This window comes from Microtus pennsylvanicus, chromosome 4 (genome assembly GCF_037038515.1).
Source record: "Microtus pennsylvanicus isolate mMicPen1 chromosome 4, mMicPen1.hap1, whole genome shotgun sequence".
NCBI lineage: Eukaryota > Metazoa > Chordata > Mammalia > Rodentia > Cricetidae > Microtus > Microtus pennsylvanicus.
The window spans coordinates 84728581-84748989 of NC_134582.1; the positions used below are offsets into that span (position 1 = coordinate 84728581).

Sequence of the window (20409 nt, forward strand, 5' to 3'; positions counted from 1 at the left end):
AACCCTTCTCATCTCCTCCCCTACCCTAAACCTCATCCAGCTCATGGGCTTCCCTCCCAACTTCTCATTCTCCTTATAATCCTGCTATTTCTCACAATGTGTGCACACTCTCTTGCTCCGTTCTGTCTTCTCTCACTGTTTCCTCTATTCTCCTGTCTCACAGATAGCCCTGGCTAGGTCCAGTCTGCTGGCCATGTTCAGTCTACTTTTTCTCTCTGCTTTAGACTCTTCCAGATGCCTCTGTTTTCTCTCATATTTACAATAAAAATCTTCTCTTTAACCATACCATGGAGTGGTCATCTTGTCAGTTTATACACGCACTAGCCAGCAAAGATAAACAATTGTTGTCTTGTGCATGCATGCACACATGGTGCTGACAAACACAGGACCTTGTGTAGACTCCCGTGTGCTCTCCCACTGGGCTACATCAGAGCACAGAGCTGGCTGAAGTGAGGGTGCTACAGGATAACTGGGGAAGTGTTCTACAGTACATGCAAGTGATGTGGGATTGCCCTATGTGTGCTGTGATTACCATTAATGAATAAAGAAACTGCTTCCGGCCTATAGCAGAGCTATAGGGGAACAGAGCTAGGTGGGGAAAACTAAACAGAATGCTGGGAGAAAGAAGGGCGGAGTCAGAGAGAAGCCATGGAGCTGCTGGAGATAGACACTGAGAACTTTACACGATAAGCCATAGCCACGTGGCGATATACAGATGAATAGAAATGGATTAAATTAATATAACACTCAGCCAATAAGAGCTAATAGGCCAAGCAGTTATGAGTCAGCAAATAAGAAGCTAGAGCTAAAAGGCCAAGCAGTGATTTAATTAATACAGTTTCTGTGTGATTATTCTGGGTCTAAGCTAGCCGGGTGGCCAGGAACCAATAAGCAGCCTTCTCCAACAAGCAAGATCCATGAGCAGATTTCATACAGTAGCAGAGGCTGATGCCATTCACAGGTAACCAGCAAATGAAAGCAGCTTATCCAGGCTGGGCAGTGGTGGCCCACGCCTTTAATCCCAGTCCTCAGGAGGCGTAGGCAGGCGGATCTCTGTGAGTTCAAGGCCAGCCTGGTGCACAGAGTGAGTTCCAGGACAGGCTACAAAGCTACACAGAGAAACTGTCTTAAAAACAAAACAAACAAAAAAGTTCATCCAGACAATGGAATATTTTTCAGCCTTAAAAGGGAAGCAGAGAGCTGAGGAGATGGCTTATTAGTAGAGCGTCTGCCTAGTGAGACCCTGGCTTTGATCCCTAGCAATACATGAACTAGTGTAGCACTCAGAAGGTAGAGACAGGAAGATCAGCAGTTCAGGGTCAACTTCAGTTCAGAGATTCCTGAGCTTCAGGAAACCCAGCCTCAAAAATAAATAAATAAGCAAACAAACTTTAAAAGGTGGGGAGCTGGGCTAGCTCTGTTGTCACACAGTGAGGATGGTACCAGCTAGTTGGTAGTCTGAAGCAGGGCAGTCTCTCAAACACACAAACTGGAGGCCGGCAGGGCAAGGCAGTAAGACCCCATCTCAAAAACAAACTAAAAATCAAATAGTAAAGTCCCTGATGACTTATGACTATCATCCCAGTCATTTGGGAAACTGAGGCAGGAGGATTTGAGCAAGGCAAGTGAGCCAAATTAGTGAAAAAATGCCTTCAACTAAAAAAAATAAAAAGAGGCTGGGGCTTTAAAGCACCCGCTGCTCTTGCAGGGAACCTGGGTTCAGTTCCTGGCACCCACATAGTTCACAACTCTTTTAAGTGCCACTCCAGGGAGATCCACTGCCCTCTTCTGGTTTCTGTGGGCACCAGGCACACATATGGTCCATTCACATATATACAGACAAAATACTCATACACATTTAAAAAAATTAAATCTTTAAAAATATTTTTATGCACCCAATTGCAGGGGTGTCCAACCTCTGCCATCCTGATTACTACCAGGAAACAGGGACTGGAACTTAGCCGAACCCAGAGTCGTTTGCTGTCCAAGTCCAGGTTGGTGGACGAAGTTCTGGGAAAAGCTGGACTGTTTCTGACCAATGTCCAGATCCATTGTAGCGAGGCCGACCTAGCCTGAAGCTGAGTGTGGGAACCCACACGTAGATTCCTTCCACCTTGACAAAAGGTCAGAGTTCAGGCCTATTCCTGCTCCCTCAGGGTTACTAACAGGATGTTTTGACCTAACTGGTTACTTGATGCTTTGGGTATTTGAGAAGCTAATCACTTTGTTTGTACCTTGCGTTTTGGAAAGGTAGTCTTTTGTCTTCCCCTCCTCTTTGGATTGGGCTATATAAAGCCGATGAAACATAAACGTGGGCAGATTTGGTATTCACTGGGCTGCCTAACCAACTCTATCCCGTGTCCCTGTCTTTCTTCTTGTATATTTTTCTGTCTAACATTTCTAATCCACACACCCCTACCCTGGAATGTACTCAGGATGGACCCTGACAGCCAAGACCACAGGACCCTCAGAACACCGCTCTCTACCACCAGCAAAGCAGGGAGAGCACTTCTGAGTCTGCCATCCGACATGCCGCTGGCTTGAATTTCGACCCTGGAAATCTGCAGCACAAGAGGTCGTCAGGACAAAGGTGTGTGACACCTGGGAATATCAAACATCCGGTGTCTTTTTAGCCCGGATATATAATTTACATTATAAATGTGTGTAGAAAATATATTTTATATAATGTAAATTATGGGGCATTCATCAGAAGGACAATGTGACTTCTATCAGGTACATGATTACTGTTAAGTAAGAAAATATAACCATGGTTTTAGCAGGCAAGGACAGCTGCTCCAGCTTCCTCTTGACTACTTCTTCAGGTTCTTATTCATGGCTCAAACACACAGGAAGGATACAGGACAAACCAACTTTTCTCAATGGCTAGAGACAGGTCATAACCCAAACTGTGGGAGGACACAAGTATGTAAAAAAAGTTGTTTTAAAATTATGTATATGTACACATAAGTACAAGTGCCTGTAGACAGAAAAAAAGTGACTTTCAAGGCAACCCCAGAATCTACCGGGAGCTTACCTTGGAAACCAGTCTCCAGGCTATAAGGAACCTTGAAGGAGGGGGCTATGAAAGTGCCAGAAGCAAACCCAGACCTGTAAGTAACCAGTGCTCAGTGTGCTTAAGTCATCAGACTCTATTAAGAGTCTCCAACAAGCTCAGAGCTCCAGGGAGTAAGAACACAAGATAGGTTTATGACGACCGAGTTTGAGGTTCAGTTTTTCAAGACAGAATTTCTCTGTAGCTTTGGACCCTGTCCTGGAACTCACTCTGTAGACCAGATTGGCCACAGAGATCCACCTGCCTCTGCCTCCCGAGTGCTAGGATTAAAGGCATGTGGGCACCACTGCACAGCTCTATAGTTTAGACAGGGTCTCCTATAGCCCAGGCTAGCCTTGAACTTAGTATGTGGTTGAGGATGGCCTTGAACTCATATCCTCCTCTTTCCACTCTATCTGGTTTATGTGGTACAGGAGATTCTGTATGCTAGACAAGAATTCTGCCAACTGAACCACTCCCATGCCCACCTTTGTGTTTTTATGCAAAGAAAACACATTTATTTCTCCCACCTACAATTTACAGATGAAAGTCCAGGGGGTCCCTGCTTGCAGGCCATGAATGAGGTGCTGGCCACCTGTATTGCTGAAAGTACTTTATTAACATTTTCATATTCTATTATGCAAAACTATATCTGCTTAAAATTTCTCAGTCTCTGTAAAAGAACCCTGGTCATGGCGCAGCTTCTCTGGGACCTCGTTCCCGTAGCAGTTCAATGAGTGGATCCTGTAACAGCCACAGGTCTCCTCCGGGACAGACGGTTCTCTGCTGGGGCCCCAGCCTTTAATGTCAGCTAGGCTCCCAAGAGCTCCCTATATCTGGAAGTGACTTCCCTGGCCCATCTCCAGCTGGGCAAGTGTTGAGTTGCAGGCCTCTGGTTAGTGCGGTCACCCTGGAAGGTAGACTTTGGGCCTCATAGGCATTCCAGGGGCCGGCCCTGCAGAGTTCATCGCATGGACCATCACGTAAGTGCATGGAGAGCTGGAGGAGCCACCAGGGCTCGGAGTTCCCATCCCAAAAGTCCAGGGGTCTTTGTCCACACTGCGGGCCACACCAGCCTGCTCTCTGATGTCGCTGAGGTCTCTGTGAGAAGAGGAGGCATGTGTTGGAGAAGGAAGGCTTTTCTCTGGACTTACCCAGGACCTTAACAGACTCAGGCTAGACCACTGCCCAAGGGGCAATCTCCTTCTAACAGAGGCGCCCACCCCCCAGAAAGCCCTGCAACAAGAGCAATTTCTTCCTGGACCCCAGCTCTCTCATGCCCAGCGCCCATAGAAAACAAACTCTCTGGGGCTGCTTCAGAGTATAGAGAACAACAGCCCAGCCTCTCTACGTAGCCCTGACTGTTTTAGAGCTAGATATGTAGATCAGACAGGCTTCAAACTCACAGAAATCCTCTTGCCTAAGGAGTGTTAGCATTAAAGGTGTGTGCTATGACGCCCAGCTAGCATTAATTTTTTTCTTTTTCGAGACAGGGTTTCTCTGTGGCTTTGGAGCCTGTCCTGGAACTCGCTCTGTAGACCAGGCTGGTCTCGAACTCACAGAGATCTGCCTGCCTCTGCCTCACAGCATTAAGTTTTTTAACATTCCAATAACTGGGGACAATTCAGTACCCTCATTTAGGAAGGCAGCAAGCATCTGGAAGAATTTAGAACAACACTACTACTACACATATTGGCAATACTTGTTAGAGTATATGCACCAACAGCAAGAGCAGAGGCCGGCTCAATACCCAGGCAGTGTGGGCCTTGCCTGAGGGGCAGATGGCCCCAGGCCTAGAGCACCCCTCTTCTTGGGAACCCAAGGCCAGGGGCTTTGAGGCTCGGGGTTATAAGCATCCACCATGCTAAGCTAGAGTTATCTGAAAGGAGGGAGCCTCAACTGAGGAAATTCTTCCACAAGATCTTGGCTGTAAGGCATTTTCTTAATTAGTGATTGATGTCAAGGGCCCAGCCCATTGTGGGTGGTGCCATCTATAAGAAGGCAGGCTGAGCAATCCAGAGGGAGCAAGCCAGTAAGCAGCACCCTCCATGGCCTCTGCACGAGCTCCTGCCTCCAGGTTCCTGCCGTTTGAGTTCCTGTCCTGACTTTAGTGATGGACTATGATACGGAAGTGTAAACCAAATAAACCCTTCCCTCCACAACTTGCTTTCTGATCACGTCTCACCAGTCATAAGAAACTCTAATTAGGACAGGGTGTCTGTCTATACGAGACCTCCAGCCTGAAACTCAGATGTGCACACTGCAGAGGACAGAAGCCTCCTCCCGTTTAGAGCCCAGAGGCCAGATGCTGAGTGCAAAGGCAGATACACCAATGCGACACAACCCTGGAGGTGGTTTCTACTCTACCTACCATCCAGGCAGCCAGATCCTAGAGTCAGAAAAGGCTGAGGAGATGGTTAAGTTGATAAGAGTGCTTGCACAGCATGCAGAAAGCCCTAAGTTCAATTCCTACCATTGCACAAAGCAAGTATGGTGGCACCTACAGGTAATTCCAGCACTTGGAAGGTGAAGGTGGGCAGACTAGGAGTTCAAGGTCATTCTCAGGTCCTTAGCTCCAGAGCAAGCCTGAGGTCAGCCTACGTTACAGGAGACTATCAGAGAGACCAAGAAGGATTGTGCCTTTACTGGTTCATTAAAAAAGATAAAGCATTTCAAGAGAGAAAGAGCCATCGCTGCTGCCTACCTGGAACTAGGTGAAAGAGAAAGTGAGGGGACATGGAGACCCAAGAGAGAGGAAGGCAAGGAACTCTGGCAGAGCAGACAGCACAATCGGAGGGCATAAGATCTTTGCCAGCTACCGCATCCCACCAAGTTTAAACTCAAGGTGATCATACTAGATAGAGCAATAGCCAGGGGTGGATGTCAGTCAGGGCAGGGCACTGAAACAGCTTTGGGGTTGGGAGTTGAGGCACCAGAGAAGTAGGTACACCCAGGTCCCCAGAATGTGGGGTGGCCAGTGTCCCAGGACCTGGCAGAGACTGAGCTGGGGAAAGGGTATCCCTAACATTCCCCCAGTCTGTGACCAACGTAACCCACGTGGCGAAGCTGTGGTTGTCATGGGCCTGGCTGTGCTGAATTCCTGGCTTGCCTCCGCCGCCGCCACCTCCGCCGCCGCCACCTCCGGCGCCACCATGGCCACCACTGATGCTGCTGCTGTTGTTATAATTGTGTCCCTTGAGGCCCAGGTAGGCAGCTTGTACCGTCTCCAGGTCCTCACCTCTCAGCTGGTACCAAAGCTGTGCCGTCCTGGAGGAGAGAGTGCAGGATAAAAGACCTTGAGGGGCCCCTCATTCCCGGCTGTGCACGTGCAGAAATACCTCACACAGCTCATCTTGGCTCTGGCTGGCAGCGAACAGCAGCAGGACACGTTAGGCATGGGAGTGGGACACCTGGGCTATTGGATATAACAGCCATGGGCGGAAAAAAGCATGTAGGCTCCAGTGAAAAGCAGCTTAGCAGACAAGAGGTGGACATTTCTAGCACGAGGCAGTGTTGACCGCTGAGCACTGTGCTGAGACACAGAGCAAACAGCACTGCTTTTAAAGAATTAGTTTCTTTTTCTTTCTTTCTTTCTTTTTTTTTTTTTTTTTGATTTTTCGAGACAGGGTTTCTCCGTAGCTTTTGGTTCCTGTCCTGGAACTATCTCTTGTAGACCAGGCTAGCCTCGAACTCACAGAGATCCGCCTGCCTCTGCCTCCTGAGTGTTGGGATTAAAGGCGTGCAAGTTTCTTACCGGGCGGTGGTGGCATATGCCTTTAATCCCAGCACTCAGGAGGCAGAGGCAGGCGGATCTCTGTGTGTTCGAGGCCAGCCTGGTCTACAAGAGCTAGTTCCAGGACAGGCTCTAAAACCACAGAGAAACCCTGACTCGAAAAACCAAAAAAAAAAAAAATAGTTTCTTCACTCATTTGTTTTTGCGGTGCTGAACAGCATATACAGGGTCCTAATTTTTTAAATTATGTTTTTATTTTGTGGGTGGAGGCACATGCACCACAGGGCATGTTTGGAGATCAGAGGACAATCTGTGGGTCAGTTCTCTCCTTCCACTGTCTGGTTCCAGGAATAGAACTCAGATCCTCACACTTGACAGCAGGGTGTTTTACCCATGAGCCACTGCACGTGCCCCAATAGCATCCTTAACAGTGAGTAACACAGTGAATTTATGTGTGTGTGTATTTTAACACAGCGAAACTGCCAGGTGTGGTGGTGCACACCTGTAATCCTAGGCTCCCAATCTGTGAGGACAGTGATGCCCATCTGAAGGGTGGAGCATCTATCTGTGGCAGTCCAAAATGTCACTGACATAATAGACTGTCACATGTGTGTGCAAGCTCACTACATGCCCCCCGTATGTGGACAGGGAAATGGCTCAGTGGGGGAAACATTTGCTGTGCAGTATGAGGACATGATGAGTTCAAATCCCCAGAGCTCAGGTAAAAAGCTGGACACATAATACAGGTGTCTGTAATCCTAAGGGAAGACAAGAAGGGCAGAAGGAAAAATCTCGGATAGACACCCAAGGTTGTCTTGTGACTTCCACATGCATGCACCCATGTTCATACATGACCAACTGCACACGCACACAGACAGACAGAAAGACCCCCTCCCCACATACACACGTCCTGTGCCTTCACAGCCCAGCTCTACGCCCCAGAATCACAAGAACCACAGTACCCACAAGAATAGATTGGGCCTGTGGGACCCTCAGACACTGCCCTAGGGTACCTAGTAGGTGCGGTCAGCAACCCTACAGACAGGCCCACCTCCTGGAAGGACACCTGCCACCGTACCTGTCGGCACGCTGCTGCTCACCCTTCTTCACGCACTTGAGGAGGCAGCAGGTGAGGAAGGCCATGGACATGAGCAGGATGATGGCGCAGCTCACGATGGAGGCGATCACTGCCACTTTGAAGCCGAAGGTCTCGTGCGGTGGCACAGCTAGAAGGAGAAAGCCACCAGGTCCTGGCACATGGGCACTGGACAATCAAGACAGGTTCTGCCTGTGCTACACATACAGCTGGACAACTAGAAAGTGCATCTTCCTCCCCTGAGACAGGGAATCCAGGGCTGGCACAACCCTGACCCTTGCACTCCCAATTCCTAGAATTCTTGGCACCTAGAATAAAACATCCATCAGGGGATGTCTGAGGCAATCGTGAAGGGAGAGTGAGTAAGGAAGCGGGTAGGGTTTGTTTCCTCATCACAGACGACAGTGAGTGACCCGTCAGGAGTCAGGGCAGCGGCAGGATGGAAGCCAGCCCCTGGGTCTGACATCTGTATTCAGTCACGGTAGTAGGCAACAGGGGGAAAAGAATCCTCAATGATTAATAGCCTTCAGTGTTAACAGTATGTGGGGTCCCCATCTCACCAGCCCACCAGCAGCTGAGCTGGAGCACCTGGGGGGGGGCGGTTACCTTTGCATACAGGGCTTCCTGAAGACCAGTCGACGACACTCCCATTCCAGGCACAAGTGAGGAGGCCAGACCCCACCATCTGGTGTCCAGTGGGGCAGTGGAACATGAGCACAGTCCCCAGTGAGGTGCCATCTCCACGGACAACTTGCAAGGTGCCTCGAGGGGGCGGATGGAGCTGAGCACAGGTGCCTGGAGAAAGAAGTGCCTGTGAGGCTGGGCTGCAGTGAGCAGAGGAAGAGAGGAACTGCCTCAGCCCCCAGTACACAATGATTAGTTAAGCATTGTTCTAAAGGAGGGAGGGAGAGAGAGACAGACCAGAAAAGTCCTAATAACAGAAAGATAAACATTAACTCAGATGAACAAAACGAGGAAAGAGATTTAGAAAGTAAACAAAACTCCAATCTTTTTGATTTGCAAAGAGATCTTCCCAATGAGAGTTAAACACAGAATTTTCTTTTAAAATCGAGCTAATGTGTAAGCAAGGAATACAAGAGATATAATAGCTAGCAACCACAAAAACATGCTTGCCACACAGCAAGCCAAGAAACTTGAATGACAGCTGACCTCTCCCTCAGCAAGGTTGCTACGATTTATTTATTTATTTTTTATGTTGCTTTGTTTTCTCTGTGTAGCCATGGCTGTGCTGGAACTTACTCTGTGGATCAGGCTAGCCTCGAACTCACAGAGATCCTAAGGCCTCTGCCTCTCAAGTGTTGAAGTTAAATGTGAGGCACCAGACTCAGCTGCAAGGGCTGTTCACCATGGAAACAAATGAGATGGGGGTGTCACCCTGCCAGAGCACTGGCCTAACATCAAGGCTCTGGGTTCTGTCCCAGCATGACACAACCAATGATGATGATGACAAAACCCAGCACCCCTTGGGGCAGAAAAGCGACTCTTTGTGTTGCAGTGATGGTCAAGCCGTCCTGGATGGCATCTGGTGAGTGTGCGGGCTCACGTGATGCACACCATGATGCTACCTCCATTCCTGGAAGCAGAACGGTCACCTCAGAGCCTAGAGAGACAGCCATAATCTGGGAAGCATCCACATTCTAGCAGATTCACCCATCAAGGCACAAACATGCTAATGTACAGCCACAAATTATAGCAAAAGTTAGGAGGCAACCAGGACCACAGAAAGGCCAGGGAGAAGCTGGCTCAGCCGGTAAAATGCTTCTCATGAGAGCATGAAGACCCGTACTAGCTTCACTGGCTTTGGGTCACTAGCTGTCACAGGTACGGTCATAATTTTATTTTATTTTATTTTATTGAGACAGGGTTTCTCTGTGTAGCCCTGGCTGTCCTGAAACTCTCCGTAGACCAGTCTGGCCTCAAACGCACGGAGATACACCTGCCTCTGCTTCCTGAGATCTGGGATTAAAGGCATGCGCTACTACCACCTGGCCATAATTTGAACTCTTAATTCCAAGGTCTCATCTCGCTCCATGAAACATCAACTCTGTCTCCCCAGATATCAGGGCAGGACCGAAGGAAGCTGACTTCATGGTCCATGCTCCTGCTTTGCCTTTTCAGAGTCCTGGAGTGTGGAAACACACTATCTATCCCCTGGCCAGGGAAGTGGACATGGGATTTTGGAGCTGTGGTAGACATGGCTGGGCAGACATTAGCCAGGCCCAGGGCTCTTCCCCAGGATGCCAGGCAGCCAACACTTCCTAGTCCTCAATTTAGAGTCACAACTTCTGCATTCTTCTGCAGCTGAGCTGGCAAAGCAGAGGCCCACCCTCACCACCTGCTACCAGCCTGGTCACAAGCCAGGCAGAGACGAGGTGGGGATGGGTAGCAACACCCATAGTGGCCCACCAGCACAGGGCTTTGCTAAACTAGAACTTCATCACAAAGGGTCCAGAAGCAGAAGTATCTGCCACACAGGATGGCCATGACAGACTACAGCCCCAATGGGGGCTGTACCACAATCGGGCTAGCCCCGACTGTGGAGCCAGGGGACCTAGCTTAGGGCAGCCTTTATTACCTGGGGACTTCTTACCCTGGGCTTGTATCATCACCTGCAGATGAAACACCAGGCAGCGATGCGAGAGGACTGGACGAAGAGAAGTCTGTGGCCCATCAAGGAAACCACCCCGTGGTCCACTTCCCCTAAATATGTCTTAGCTGCAGAGAGGGTGGGGCACCGCAATGTCCCCACTTGGTTCACACTATGTCTGTCAGCAGCCACATCCGGTGCTGTGGGGAGGGCTCTGCTGGGACAGGGTGCCTGTCCTCAGCTAGCGGCTGTAGGCCTTGGTATACCTCACAGTCACGAATCTTAAAAGGCAGATTTCCTGCCTTGTCATGGAGCCTCACAACTGTGGGGGATGAAGGGCGAAGTTACCAACGGCGACCAAGGAAAGAGGGCCAACTAGCCCTGCCAGACAGGCTATCAGAAGCCCAGGATCTTCTGTCAAACTGAAGAGCTAAATAAAAGCAGGAAAACACCTCTAGTGAAGTCTAACCAGAGGGATGACAGCCCCGGAGCAGAAGGTATGAAGTAGCCAAGGTGGAGAGAAGAACCTGGGGCAGACTCAGGATGGAGAGGATTCAAGGGCAGTCCTGGTCCCAAACATGGCACTTCTACCAGCCCTCTAGGGAACTCACAGCGGGTAGAGTCCAGCCTCCTAACCACTGTTCTTCCATTTCAAAAGTTAGAGAGCCAGGGGGGGGGTGGTGCACGCCTTTAATCCCAGCACTCAGGAGGCAGAGGCAGGGGGATCTCTGAGTTCGAGGACAGCCTGGTCTACAAGAGCTAGTTCTAGGACAGGCTCCAATGTTACAGAGAAACCTTGTCTCGAAAAACAAAAAACAAAAAAAAGTTAAATAGAGGAGTTTGGGCAAAGGATGGGGGTGGACAGTGGGGATATGCCCCCCTTGTGTTACTCAAGGAGACTTCGAAACAGGTAGACCCAACTTTCTTTAAACAAGCTAAAGGAAGCACAGAGAAAGTGGCCCTGGCTGGGTGTGTCTCCCCAAAACAAGTCCCCAGACTTTTCCCCCATATTAGGGCAGGGGAAGACACTTGGGCTCCTGGATCTGATTCAAGAACAAGTTCCAGCCCACATTTCACGCTGGCCTCAGACTTCCCCACCTGCAAAATGGGTATTCTGCCCTACTGGGTCCTGGGAGGGTAGGGCTGGTTCACAGAACCTGCCTCAGTGGAACTTGATCCATTGTCTCATCAGGCTGCCTTGAATTCACAGTGTAGCAAATCAACTGCTAACCCTCTGCCTCCACCTCTCCAGTGAGAGGATTAGTGTACCACCACACTGGGTCTGTGCCATGCCAGGGCTGGAAACCAAGGCTTCATGCATGCTAGGCCAGTATTCCACCAACTGAACTGCATCCCTCAAGTAGGAATTTAAGCCATGTCTCAAGCACTCCAGACTAAGGGTGCTTGTAGTGATATTTTATTTGTATTTTAATAAATAAAACTTGTCTGAACGTTCAGAGAATAAAACAGCTGCACTGATCAGCCTTATAGACCAGGCAGTGGTGACACACATCTTTAATCCCAGTAGTGAGACTAGTTTGCCAAAACTGGTAGTGGCACATGCCTTTAATCCCAGCCCTAGAGAGGAAATAAGATGGGAGGAGACATCTCTCACACACAGTCTCATTCTGAGATTCCTGGAGGCAGGGTCGCCACTTTGGACTGAGGTAGAGGTAAGAGCCAGTGGATGACTATTTTGCTTTTCTAACCTTCAGGTTGAACCCCAATTCCTGTCTCTGGGTTCTTATTAATTGTGCTACAGGTATGAAAACACATGCAGGCACACACACATGCACAGTCTCCATCTCCCGAGTCCATAGCACAAGGGACCTTCCTTTTGCCCATCCCTGGGCCTGCAAGGCTAGTAGATTCTGCTCTGGGGTAAACTCATCTTCTAGATGAGGAGGCTGAGGCCTACAGGTCTGCTCAAGGCAAACACCAGGGTGGGCACCTGGGTTTCCTCAGCCTCGAGTGGCCTTTAAATGACTGCACAGACAGCACCGGGCAGGCAGAGATAAATGCTGTCAAAGTCTGAGGCTTGTGATTCTCTGGATGCAGTGGCACAGGCCCTCAGGAGGCTGGAGCAGGCAGGGCCGAGAGCTCAAGACCAGCATGAGTGACACAAGTAGACCTCTTCAAGGGATGCTTCAAGGCGTTTCCAAGAGCCAGGCATGCTGGTACGTGCCTTTAGACCCAGCACTTGAGAGGCAGAGGCAGGCAGAGCTCTGAGTTCGAGGACAGCCTGAACTACAGAGTTCCAGGGCAGCCAAAGCTATACACAGAGACCCTGTCTTGGAAAAACAAACAAACAAAGAGTACTTAGAGATAGACCTCCAAACTTAATCTTCAGACCCACAGTTACTCCTCATCAATGCTCCACAGACTCCTTATGCCTAGGGTCTAAGAATCAAGCCCATCCGCCCCTCCACTGCTCAAAACGTCCCACCAAGCCCAGCTCCAGCGGGTACACTACTTCCTAACTAATGTGAAGACACCCCATGTTCCCAGGCAGGCACCCAGCTAAGGTGACAGCAGGTGACTTTCAGCCCTCTCTGGGAACCGCCCCTGGACACTGGACACAGGGTATCCCACAGTCCGTCATGTCTATGCATCTGACCGTAGCTCCTCTGGGCAGTTCTGGTACAGCTTTTACTTCAGTAACTCTGGGGCGTGGGCACTTTTTTGTTCCATGTGAAAGGAAATCTTCAAGAGAGTGAAAAGCAACAGAAAAAAAAAAGAAACAAATGGGATTAATGCTAATATGAAAAACACACACGACCCAGCCTGGTCCTCTAGGCTCAGGACGGAACAGAGGACAGATAGGCACAGCAAGGTGACCCTCTCAGCCCATGAGAGAGTCTCTAGCCTGGTCCACCTGACATCTCAATCCAGTCCACATGCAGTAGCTGTGTTCCCAGATCCTTCTACCCTGAGATGCACAGGGCTGGATCTGGGAGAGGCCCCTCTCCTCCTCCCTTTTCCTCCCCCAGTCCTTGAGGCCAGCCGGATGCCTGGGGAAAGAGCCTTGTTTGTTAATCTTTTATCTGGAACCTTGGACCACAGGCGGGGGCCAGCATCTTCTGTCCTTCCTGGGGCCCACAGCCCCCTCACCCTGACCTTGTTAATAAGTTCCCTTTTATGTTGGCAGAGGCTGTGTGAGGCGGGCTTCTGGGCACAGCCTCGCCAGGACTTGGTGGCCAGGCTTGTGTTCCTACCTGCCAGTGAGTCCTTACATAATTTTCTCTGGGTCTGCATCTCTCCAAATGCCAAATGTGAATCACGGTGGTGGTGGTGGTGATGTTGTTTCAAAGTTCTTTGCAATGACTGACTTACACATACACAGGCACACTGACAGCAGGAACCTTGACCTTGAGACACCAGCAGCCAGGACAACATGCGGCTCTAACACTGAGTACGCAAGGGCCAAAGCCTGGCCGTATTTCCCCTGGGAAGCCATCTGTCCCTTCTGAACCGATCTTCCCATGCCCCTGAAACCATGGGCCAACTAGGCTGGGCTCCATATCATCAGCTGTGGGCTCCCTTCCATGGCAAGACAGAATATTCTAACTAAGGGAAATGTAGCCCTGAATCTTCTGGGGGAGTATATGGCAAGGGGAGGGGAGCCTCATGCTGATTCACACTGGCTATCACTGGGTCTCAGTTTACCCTATGTAATATGGGCACAGCAGGCTTCAAGGATGAGGTCAAGAGGACACTCAAAAGGCCCACCAGCCCCTTATCCATTGAGCTTCTCTTTTTGTACTTTTCAAGGTTCCTTCCAGAGTTAGCGGAAGGTGGCTTGCAGTCACTGGAACCCTGTGTTCCTGGAAAACCTCCCGGACTAGGGAGTTCAGGAGCTGCCCTTGGGCTGAGTCAAAACCCTCCCTCCAGTTCAGATAGGAGACCCGGGGGGGGGGGGGGGGGGGGGGGGGGAGTGGGACAATGACAACACTCTTAGTCTTGCCCTCACGACTGCCTTTCCTACCCACAGGAGACCTGACCTTCAGAATGCCTCTGGCCTACTCAGTACGGTGCCCATTCGACAGATTGTGGGAGCCAACTATAATTTAACATCCCAATTATCTTTTTTTTTTCTTTTGACAGCATCAAACTATCTCCAAGAGGTTTCAGGCCCCTTCTTTTGCCTTCCCAGCCTATAAAACAAATAAGACAGGCAGCCGGAAGTCCCACTACTGCATTATTCAAGGACAAGGACTCTCTTTGTACTCGGCTAGCCCTGCCCCCAGTCTGGAGGCAGGAACACAACACTCACCTTGTGTCTCAGAAGGGAACTGAGGCACCGGGGTAGGACTCATCCCAGGTGTGAGGGGACACAACCAAAACTCAAACAATGGGGACTTGGATGTACTGAGAGGACACTAATTCTTCCTGAAGCCAGGCAGGGCCAGGGACAACCAAAAGTCTCCTGACCTTCTCCTGAGACTCCCTATGCAAATAGTCTTTTGTATGCAAAGTCAGCAGGGCCTCAGGCCACCCTCCGGCCACCTTTTCCAGTTGGTGACCTATTCCTCAAGGCAGAAGGTACTCACCACTGGAACGCCCCTTTTCTCCAGTACTACCAGACCCAGGGCTGGTCTCCAGAAACACACAGGTAATCCTGTGGATTAACAATTAGGAAGCTAAAACTAAGCACACCTGTGGGGTTGCTGGCCCGCTGGCACAGTATCCGACAAATCAAATCCACTAAAGCAGCAGTTCTCAACCCGAGTCTGGACACCTTTGGAAGTCGAAAGACCCTTTCACAAGACTATCAGAAATCACAGATATTTATCAGAAAACACAGGACTCATAACAGTAGCAAAATTACAGTTACAAAATAGCAACAAAATAATGTTATGGTTATGGAGTCACCTCAAGTTGAGGAGCAGTATTAAAGGGTCGTGGCTAAATTAGGAAGGTTGAGAACCACAACACTAAGGTGAGGGCAATGCTACCTCCAGAGCAATGGGGCCAAGCTCTCCTCAGAGACACCTCCTGGCTGCACAGGATGGAGCTCTTGGAAGAAATGAGAGGTTCAGTTTTGGTTGTTTCTCAGATTTACCAAAACTGAGATTAGAACCCATTTAAAGAGGCCGGGCAGTGGTGGCGCAAGCCATTAATCCCAGCACTGAGTCTACAAGAGCTAGTTCCAGGACAGGTTCCAAAGCTACAGAAAAACCGTGTCTCAAAAAACCAAAACACACAACACACACACCACCAACACCAAAAGCAAAACAAAACACTCTTAAGCACATTTTAGAAACGACACACCTAAATGTCACTTTGCCGCCTTCCAGAGACCTCTCTTGACAGCCTAGGCGCAACCCAGGGCCGGGGCAGCTGGATGACCTCAGCCTCTCCACTCTCACAGGCTCACTTTCCCGTTTTACAAAGTGAGGTTGGAGTAGTCACCGAAGAACTTCAAAGATTAACACCTCTCTCCCACCCAGAGGCCACCCCGGCAGCTCCCTCCGCCCCCGGGCCGCGCACCCCGCCAGGTGAAGCCGGTTTCGACTTCCGCAGGCGTTCGGGACGGCGACGGGGCTACTATCGCCGAACTCGTGCAATCGCTAGGAGATGCCCGCCGCCTGGTTTCGAGTCGCTCGCCGCCGGTTTCGGCTCAGTTAGGGGTCGCCTGTTGCATCGGTGGGAAGTCGGGAAAGTTCCTTCTTGAGGAGGCCTTGGCGGTGCGACGCACGCCCCCTTCCTGGGCACGGTCCCCAGCACGGCAGCCCCTCGCCCCTCCGTTTCTCCGTCTATGAAAAGGACGCTGAGACCCGCGGCCCCAGTCCTCACCTGTCTGGTTCCCTGGGGCCGGCGTGGCGTTCCCGGCCCGTCCCCGTGGCTTTGCCCTGCCACGGAGGGTCGCAGACACCCGGGGCATCCTGAGCGTTCTGCAGCGGTCAGGGGGAGCCTGCCTAGGTGGAGGCGGGGCCTAAGTGAGGGGCGGGTCACTAGAAGGCGGGGATGTCTCGAGTCAAACCCAGGACACGCCCTCCAAGACGCTGTTGTTGAACTTTAATCAAGTCCCGCCTTCGCCTTAGGGTGGGACCAGGCTGACTGAGGCAGAGACTGGACGCCAGGTAGAGCGGATTTTGAGAAGCCCCTGGCTGATCGCCCAGAAGTCAGCACTTGAGCTAGAGTCCCCCTGGTAATCGTTCTGCACACCTTCGGCTCACGGCCCTCCTCAGGACACGGGCCAGGCAGGTGACCTTGGAGAGTACAAGTCCTGGTAGAGAACAGAACGGGGTTCCGGCCGGGAAGGCTCTCCAGCCTCTGCTTTCTGAGCAGTGAGAGATGCATCCTCATTCTCCTCTGGAGTCAGGGTTGGTTACACCCACTAATATCCTCTTTCCACTTGAACTTGTGGGTCACACGTGATGGCTTTCTTCAATTTCCTTACATGGAAATCGTGAGAAGTAGGTCCCGTCCACACACCTCACTATACCAACCCCCCTCCCATCTTCCCCGAGCACACTCTGAGACACCAGTGTTTCCTGCCCAATAGCCAAGGATCCCACTGCCCTGTGTGGCCCCCTCTCTGCCAGTGGGGACTTGCTCGGGTGGAAGCTGTCACAGATGAGAAAATGGTACCCACCACCATGTGTAGCTCAGGCCTCCAGGTGTTCGGCACTGCAGGCCAACAGATTATTTAGGTGGGGATGTTTCCTAGGTCTGCAGAACAAGGAGCTCCACAGAACAACAGAACGTGTTATCTCATCACACAGGAGGTGGGAAGCCAGAGACGGGGTCTGGGCAGGGCCAGAGCAATCCAAAGTCCCCAGGGAGCATGTTACTTTTTTTCTTTAGATTTTTATTGTATTTTCTGTATATGAGTGTTTGACCTGCATGTATATGCACCCTGTGCATGCCAATGTTTGGTGTGTGTGTCACCATGTTGAGTGCTGGGAGCCAAACTCAGTCACAGTCTAAGAACAGCAAGTACTCCCAACTGCTGAGCTATCCTTCCAGCTCCTGTTGTCTTGATTCTGTTTCTTTTCTTTTCTTTGAGATAAGGTTTCTCTGTGTAACTTTGGTGACCTGTCCTGACTCGCTCTGGAGACCAGGCTGACCTCACACTCACATAGATCCACCTGCCTCTGTCTCCCAAGTGCTGGGATTAAAGGCATGCGCCACCACCACCCAGCTTTGATTCTTTGTTCTAGTTTCTACTCAATAAAAAAATGATAATTTTACCCTCAAACCCTTTCACAAAGTCAGGCAGTGGTGGTGCACGCCTTTAATCCCAGCACTTGACAGACAGAGGCAGGTGAATCTCTGTGAGTTTGAGGTCAGCCTGGTAGACAGAGTGAGTCCCAGGGCAGTCAGGACTGTTCCACAGAGAAATCCTGTCTTGAAAAACTAAAACCAACCAAACTGAAACAAATAAACAAAACAAAACAAAACAAAATCTTTCACAGTGGACCGGACACCTAAAGTTCTGTTGTTAAAGGCTCATAAGATTCAGATAAGCATGAAGAACATGTGGGCTTCTGCTCTTTTTAAAGATGTTTTGCCTTTTAAGAATAAAAGAAATAACCCAAATTTGTGCCTCCAAAAAGCTAGATGTTAGGGGAAATCAGAATTTCTCTTACAATGTCTGCCAGGCCCTGTGGAACCTTCTACAGGTACCACTGGGGTTAGCTTCTTGGTGGCAGGTTAAGGGAAGGATATGCGTGGGGTTCTGGTTATGTCTGGGTTATGACCACTTTGCTGTTCTACCTGGCAGGTGAGCCAGTTTGTCAACAACTAGCACCATCCCAGGTTCAGAAATGATGGCTCAGGGATACCTTGAGGATGTGTGTGTGTGTGTGTGTGTGTGTGTGTGTCTGTGTGTGTGTGTCTGTGTGTGTGTGTGTGTGTGTGTGTGTGTGTGTGTAGGGGGTGACTGCTGAACACCTGCCACCTACCTGGCCAGTTCAGGAGCTGAGGACACAATGGGGTACTAGGGGAAGGGGACACTATCTATTAGGAAGCTGGCTCTTCCTGCTTCATGCCTGGCTGCTGTAGGGCAATGAGGTTTCAGGCATTCTTTCTTCTGGCCTCTTTACTCTTTCCTGGATTTTCTGACTTTGCTACAATGAGTGAGTGTATTCTCTTATCAGAAAACAGGAAATAGGGGCAGCAAGATGGCTCAGTGGGTAAAAATGCTTGCTGTGCAGGCCTGGCAGCCTGAGTTCGGCTCCCAGAGTCTACTAAAGGTGGAAGGAGACTACCAGCTCCACAGAGTAACCCTCTGCCTTCACACACGCTCATGCATGCACGTATACATATGCTAAATTAACATGAAAAACAGGGAACAAACATTCGAGGAGGGGGAGGAGGGAATAAAAACATCTGTAGAGATGCCAAAGACAGCATCAGATCCCTGGAAGCTGGAGTTACAGGGAGCTGGGAGCTGCTTGATGTACGCATTGGAAACCAGACTCGGGTCCTCCAGAAGAGAGCAACAAGTGCTCTTACCTGCTGAACCAACACTCCAGCTCCAGGTGACAGATATCTTTCAAAGATTCATACCCATAAACAATTTCAAACACACCCAAGGCCATTGTGCTTTGTAATTGTCAAAAAAAAGATGTAGGCTAGTTGATCATGGGGCCCACGTCTATTACCCAACACTTGGGAGGTAGAGGTAAAAGGAATAGGAGTTCTAGGCCAGCCTGTACCTGTGATGTTATCTCAAAGAAGGAAGAAAGGGAGGGGGGACGAATGGAGCGACAGAGGGAAGGAAGGAAGGAAGGAAGGAAGGAAGGAAGGAAGGAAGGAAGGAAGGAAGGAAGGAAGGAAGGAAGGAAGGAGACAGAAAGGGTATGAACTAATGCTCATTCTACAGATGGGGAAACCAAGGCTCAGAGAAGGATGCATCTGTCCCAAGGTCACGTAGCTGTTAGGATTAGCCTCGTTATGATGACCTGAAGAGTTCCCTTCTCTTAGCTTTCCAGAGGCAGCCTCGTGTTTTCATTAGCGGGAGGGAGGCTGCTCCCAGATAAGCTGGGAGGTAAGAAGGTGACCGGGTAACTCCAGGGTGACCAGAGGCTTAATACGCTGGGGCCTGCTAAGCTGCTTTGATACCTAGCACCCACACAGTGGAAAGGGCAGGCCTCTAGGGCCTGGGCTCCAGACAAGTGTGACAGCCTTGCCTGCCCTCCCTCCCTCCCTTCCTCCCCCATGATGCCCTTACTTATGCTAGACCAGCAGCTGCTTAGTCTTTAGCAACCGTGAGGTTCCTATGCCTCAATTCTGACTCTTCCTGTCTCTGCTGTTCCTGGCCTCTGGGGGCTCTGAGTAAGCCTCTGCCCCTTGGAGGGTGGGGTTCCTGTCTCTTTCTCCAAGTCTCAGTGAAAGAGTGACAGTTTGTGGCCTGTCAAGCACCCCAGCGAAGGTATTCTTTTTTGTGACCTAGGGAGTTTCATTAGGGTTTGCTTACAGGAGCATAGGCAGTAACTAATGGTTACACCACAGAAGATGGGTTTCTCAGTGCGGGGAGGTGTGTGTGCATGTGTGATTCTTGACTCCTCCAGGGTAGGAATCCAGACGGATGTCTCTGTATCCTCTAAGACTGGCCAGGGCTCATCCAAATGGGGGCACAAGAACGACTCTGACCCTGGAGGTTGTTTGCAGATCTGCCACTTTACCAAGGCCTGGCGCACCAATGAGGGTCTGCCCTGAACAACATGATCCATTCCAGATCCTCCAAAATGATGAGCCAAAATGACCCTTTATTCTTCCTAAATTAACTACCTTTAATTTGTTGATGATTGGAGAGTGATTTGGTCTAACGCAAATCTGAATCCTAGCAACAAGTTCTATTAGGAGTTATGGTCTTAGACCAGGCACCCATGGCTTGATGCTGTGTTCCCTGAGCCCATAGCAGTGACCCTGCTCATTGGGACCTTGGTAGCAGACGCTGGCCTGCTTTC

The 20409-nt window shown here is 50.2% G+C and overlaps 1 protein-coding gene across 3 annotated transcripts; it reads right to left on the minus strand.

Moving 5' to 3' along the window:
• Positions 1-3650: 3650 nt before the first annotated feature.
• Susd3 (sushi domain containing 3) lies at positions 3651-16409 on the minus strand. 3 transcript variants are annotated; one of them, XM_075969706.1, is made up of 5 exons: positions 16286-16409; positions 8488-8676; positions 7864-8011; positions 6110-6319; positions 3651-4153 (listed from the first exon to the last, which is right to left on the minus strand). In XM_075969706.1, the coding sequence occupies exons 1-5, from the start codon at positions 16371-16373 to the stop codon at positions 3958-3960; spliced, it is 831 nt and encodes a 276-aa protein (XP_075825821.1). In that variant the 5' UTR covers positions 16374-16409; the 3' UTR covers positions 3651-3957. The 3 variants fall into 3 exon arrangements, with proteins under 3 accessions (XP_075825821.1, XP_075825822.1, XP_075825823.1); XM_075969707.1 differs by lacking the exon at positions 16286-16409 and adding an exon at positions 10478-12774; XM_075969708.1 differs by lacking the exon at positions 16286-16409 and adding an exon at positions 10493-12772.
• Between the last annotated feature and the right edge of the window lie 4000 nt (positions 16410-20409).

Bases quoted from the DNA above. Each gene is read 5' to 3' on its own strand.
- Susd3 (XM_075969706.1), bottom strand. From the start codon at position 16,373: ATGCCCCGGGTGTCTGCGACCCTCCGTGGCAGGGCAAAGCCACGGGGA. The intron at 8,677-16,285 runs GTGAGGACTGGG...TTCTTTCTCCAG, and splicing joins GGCCCCAGGGAACCAGACAG to GCACCTGTGCTCAGCTCCAT. The intron at 8,012-8,487 runs GTAACCGCCCCC...TTCTCCTTCTAG, and splicing joins AGGAAGCCCTGTATGCAAAG to CTGTGCCACCGCACGAGACC.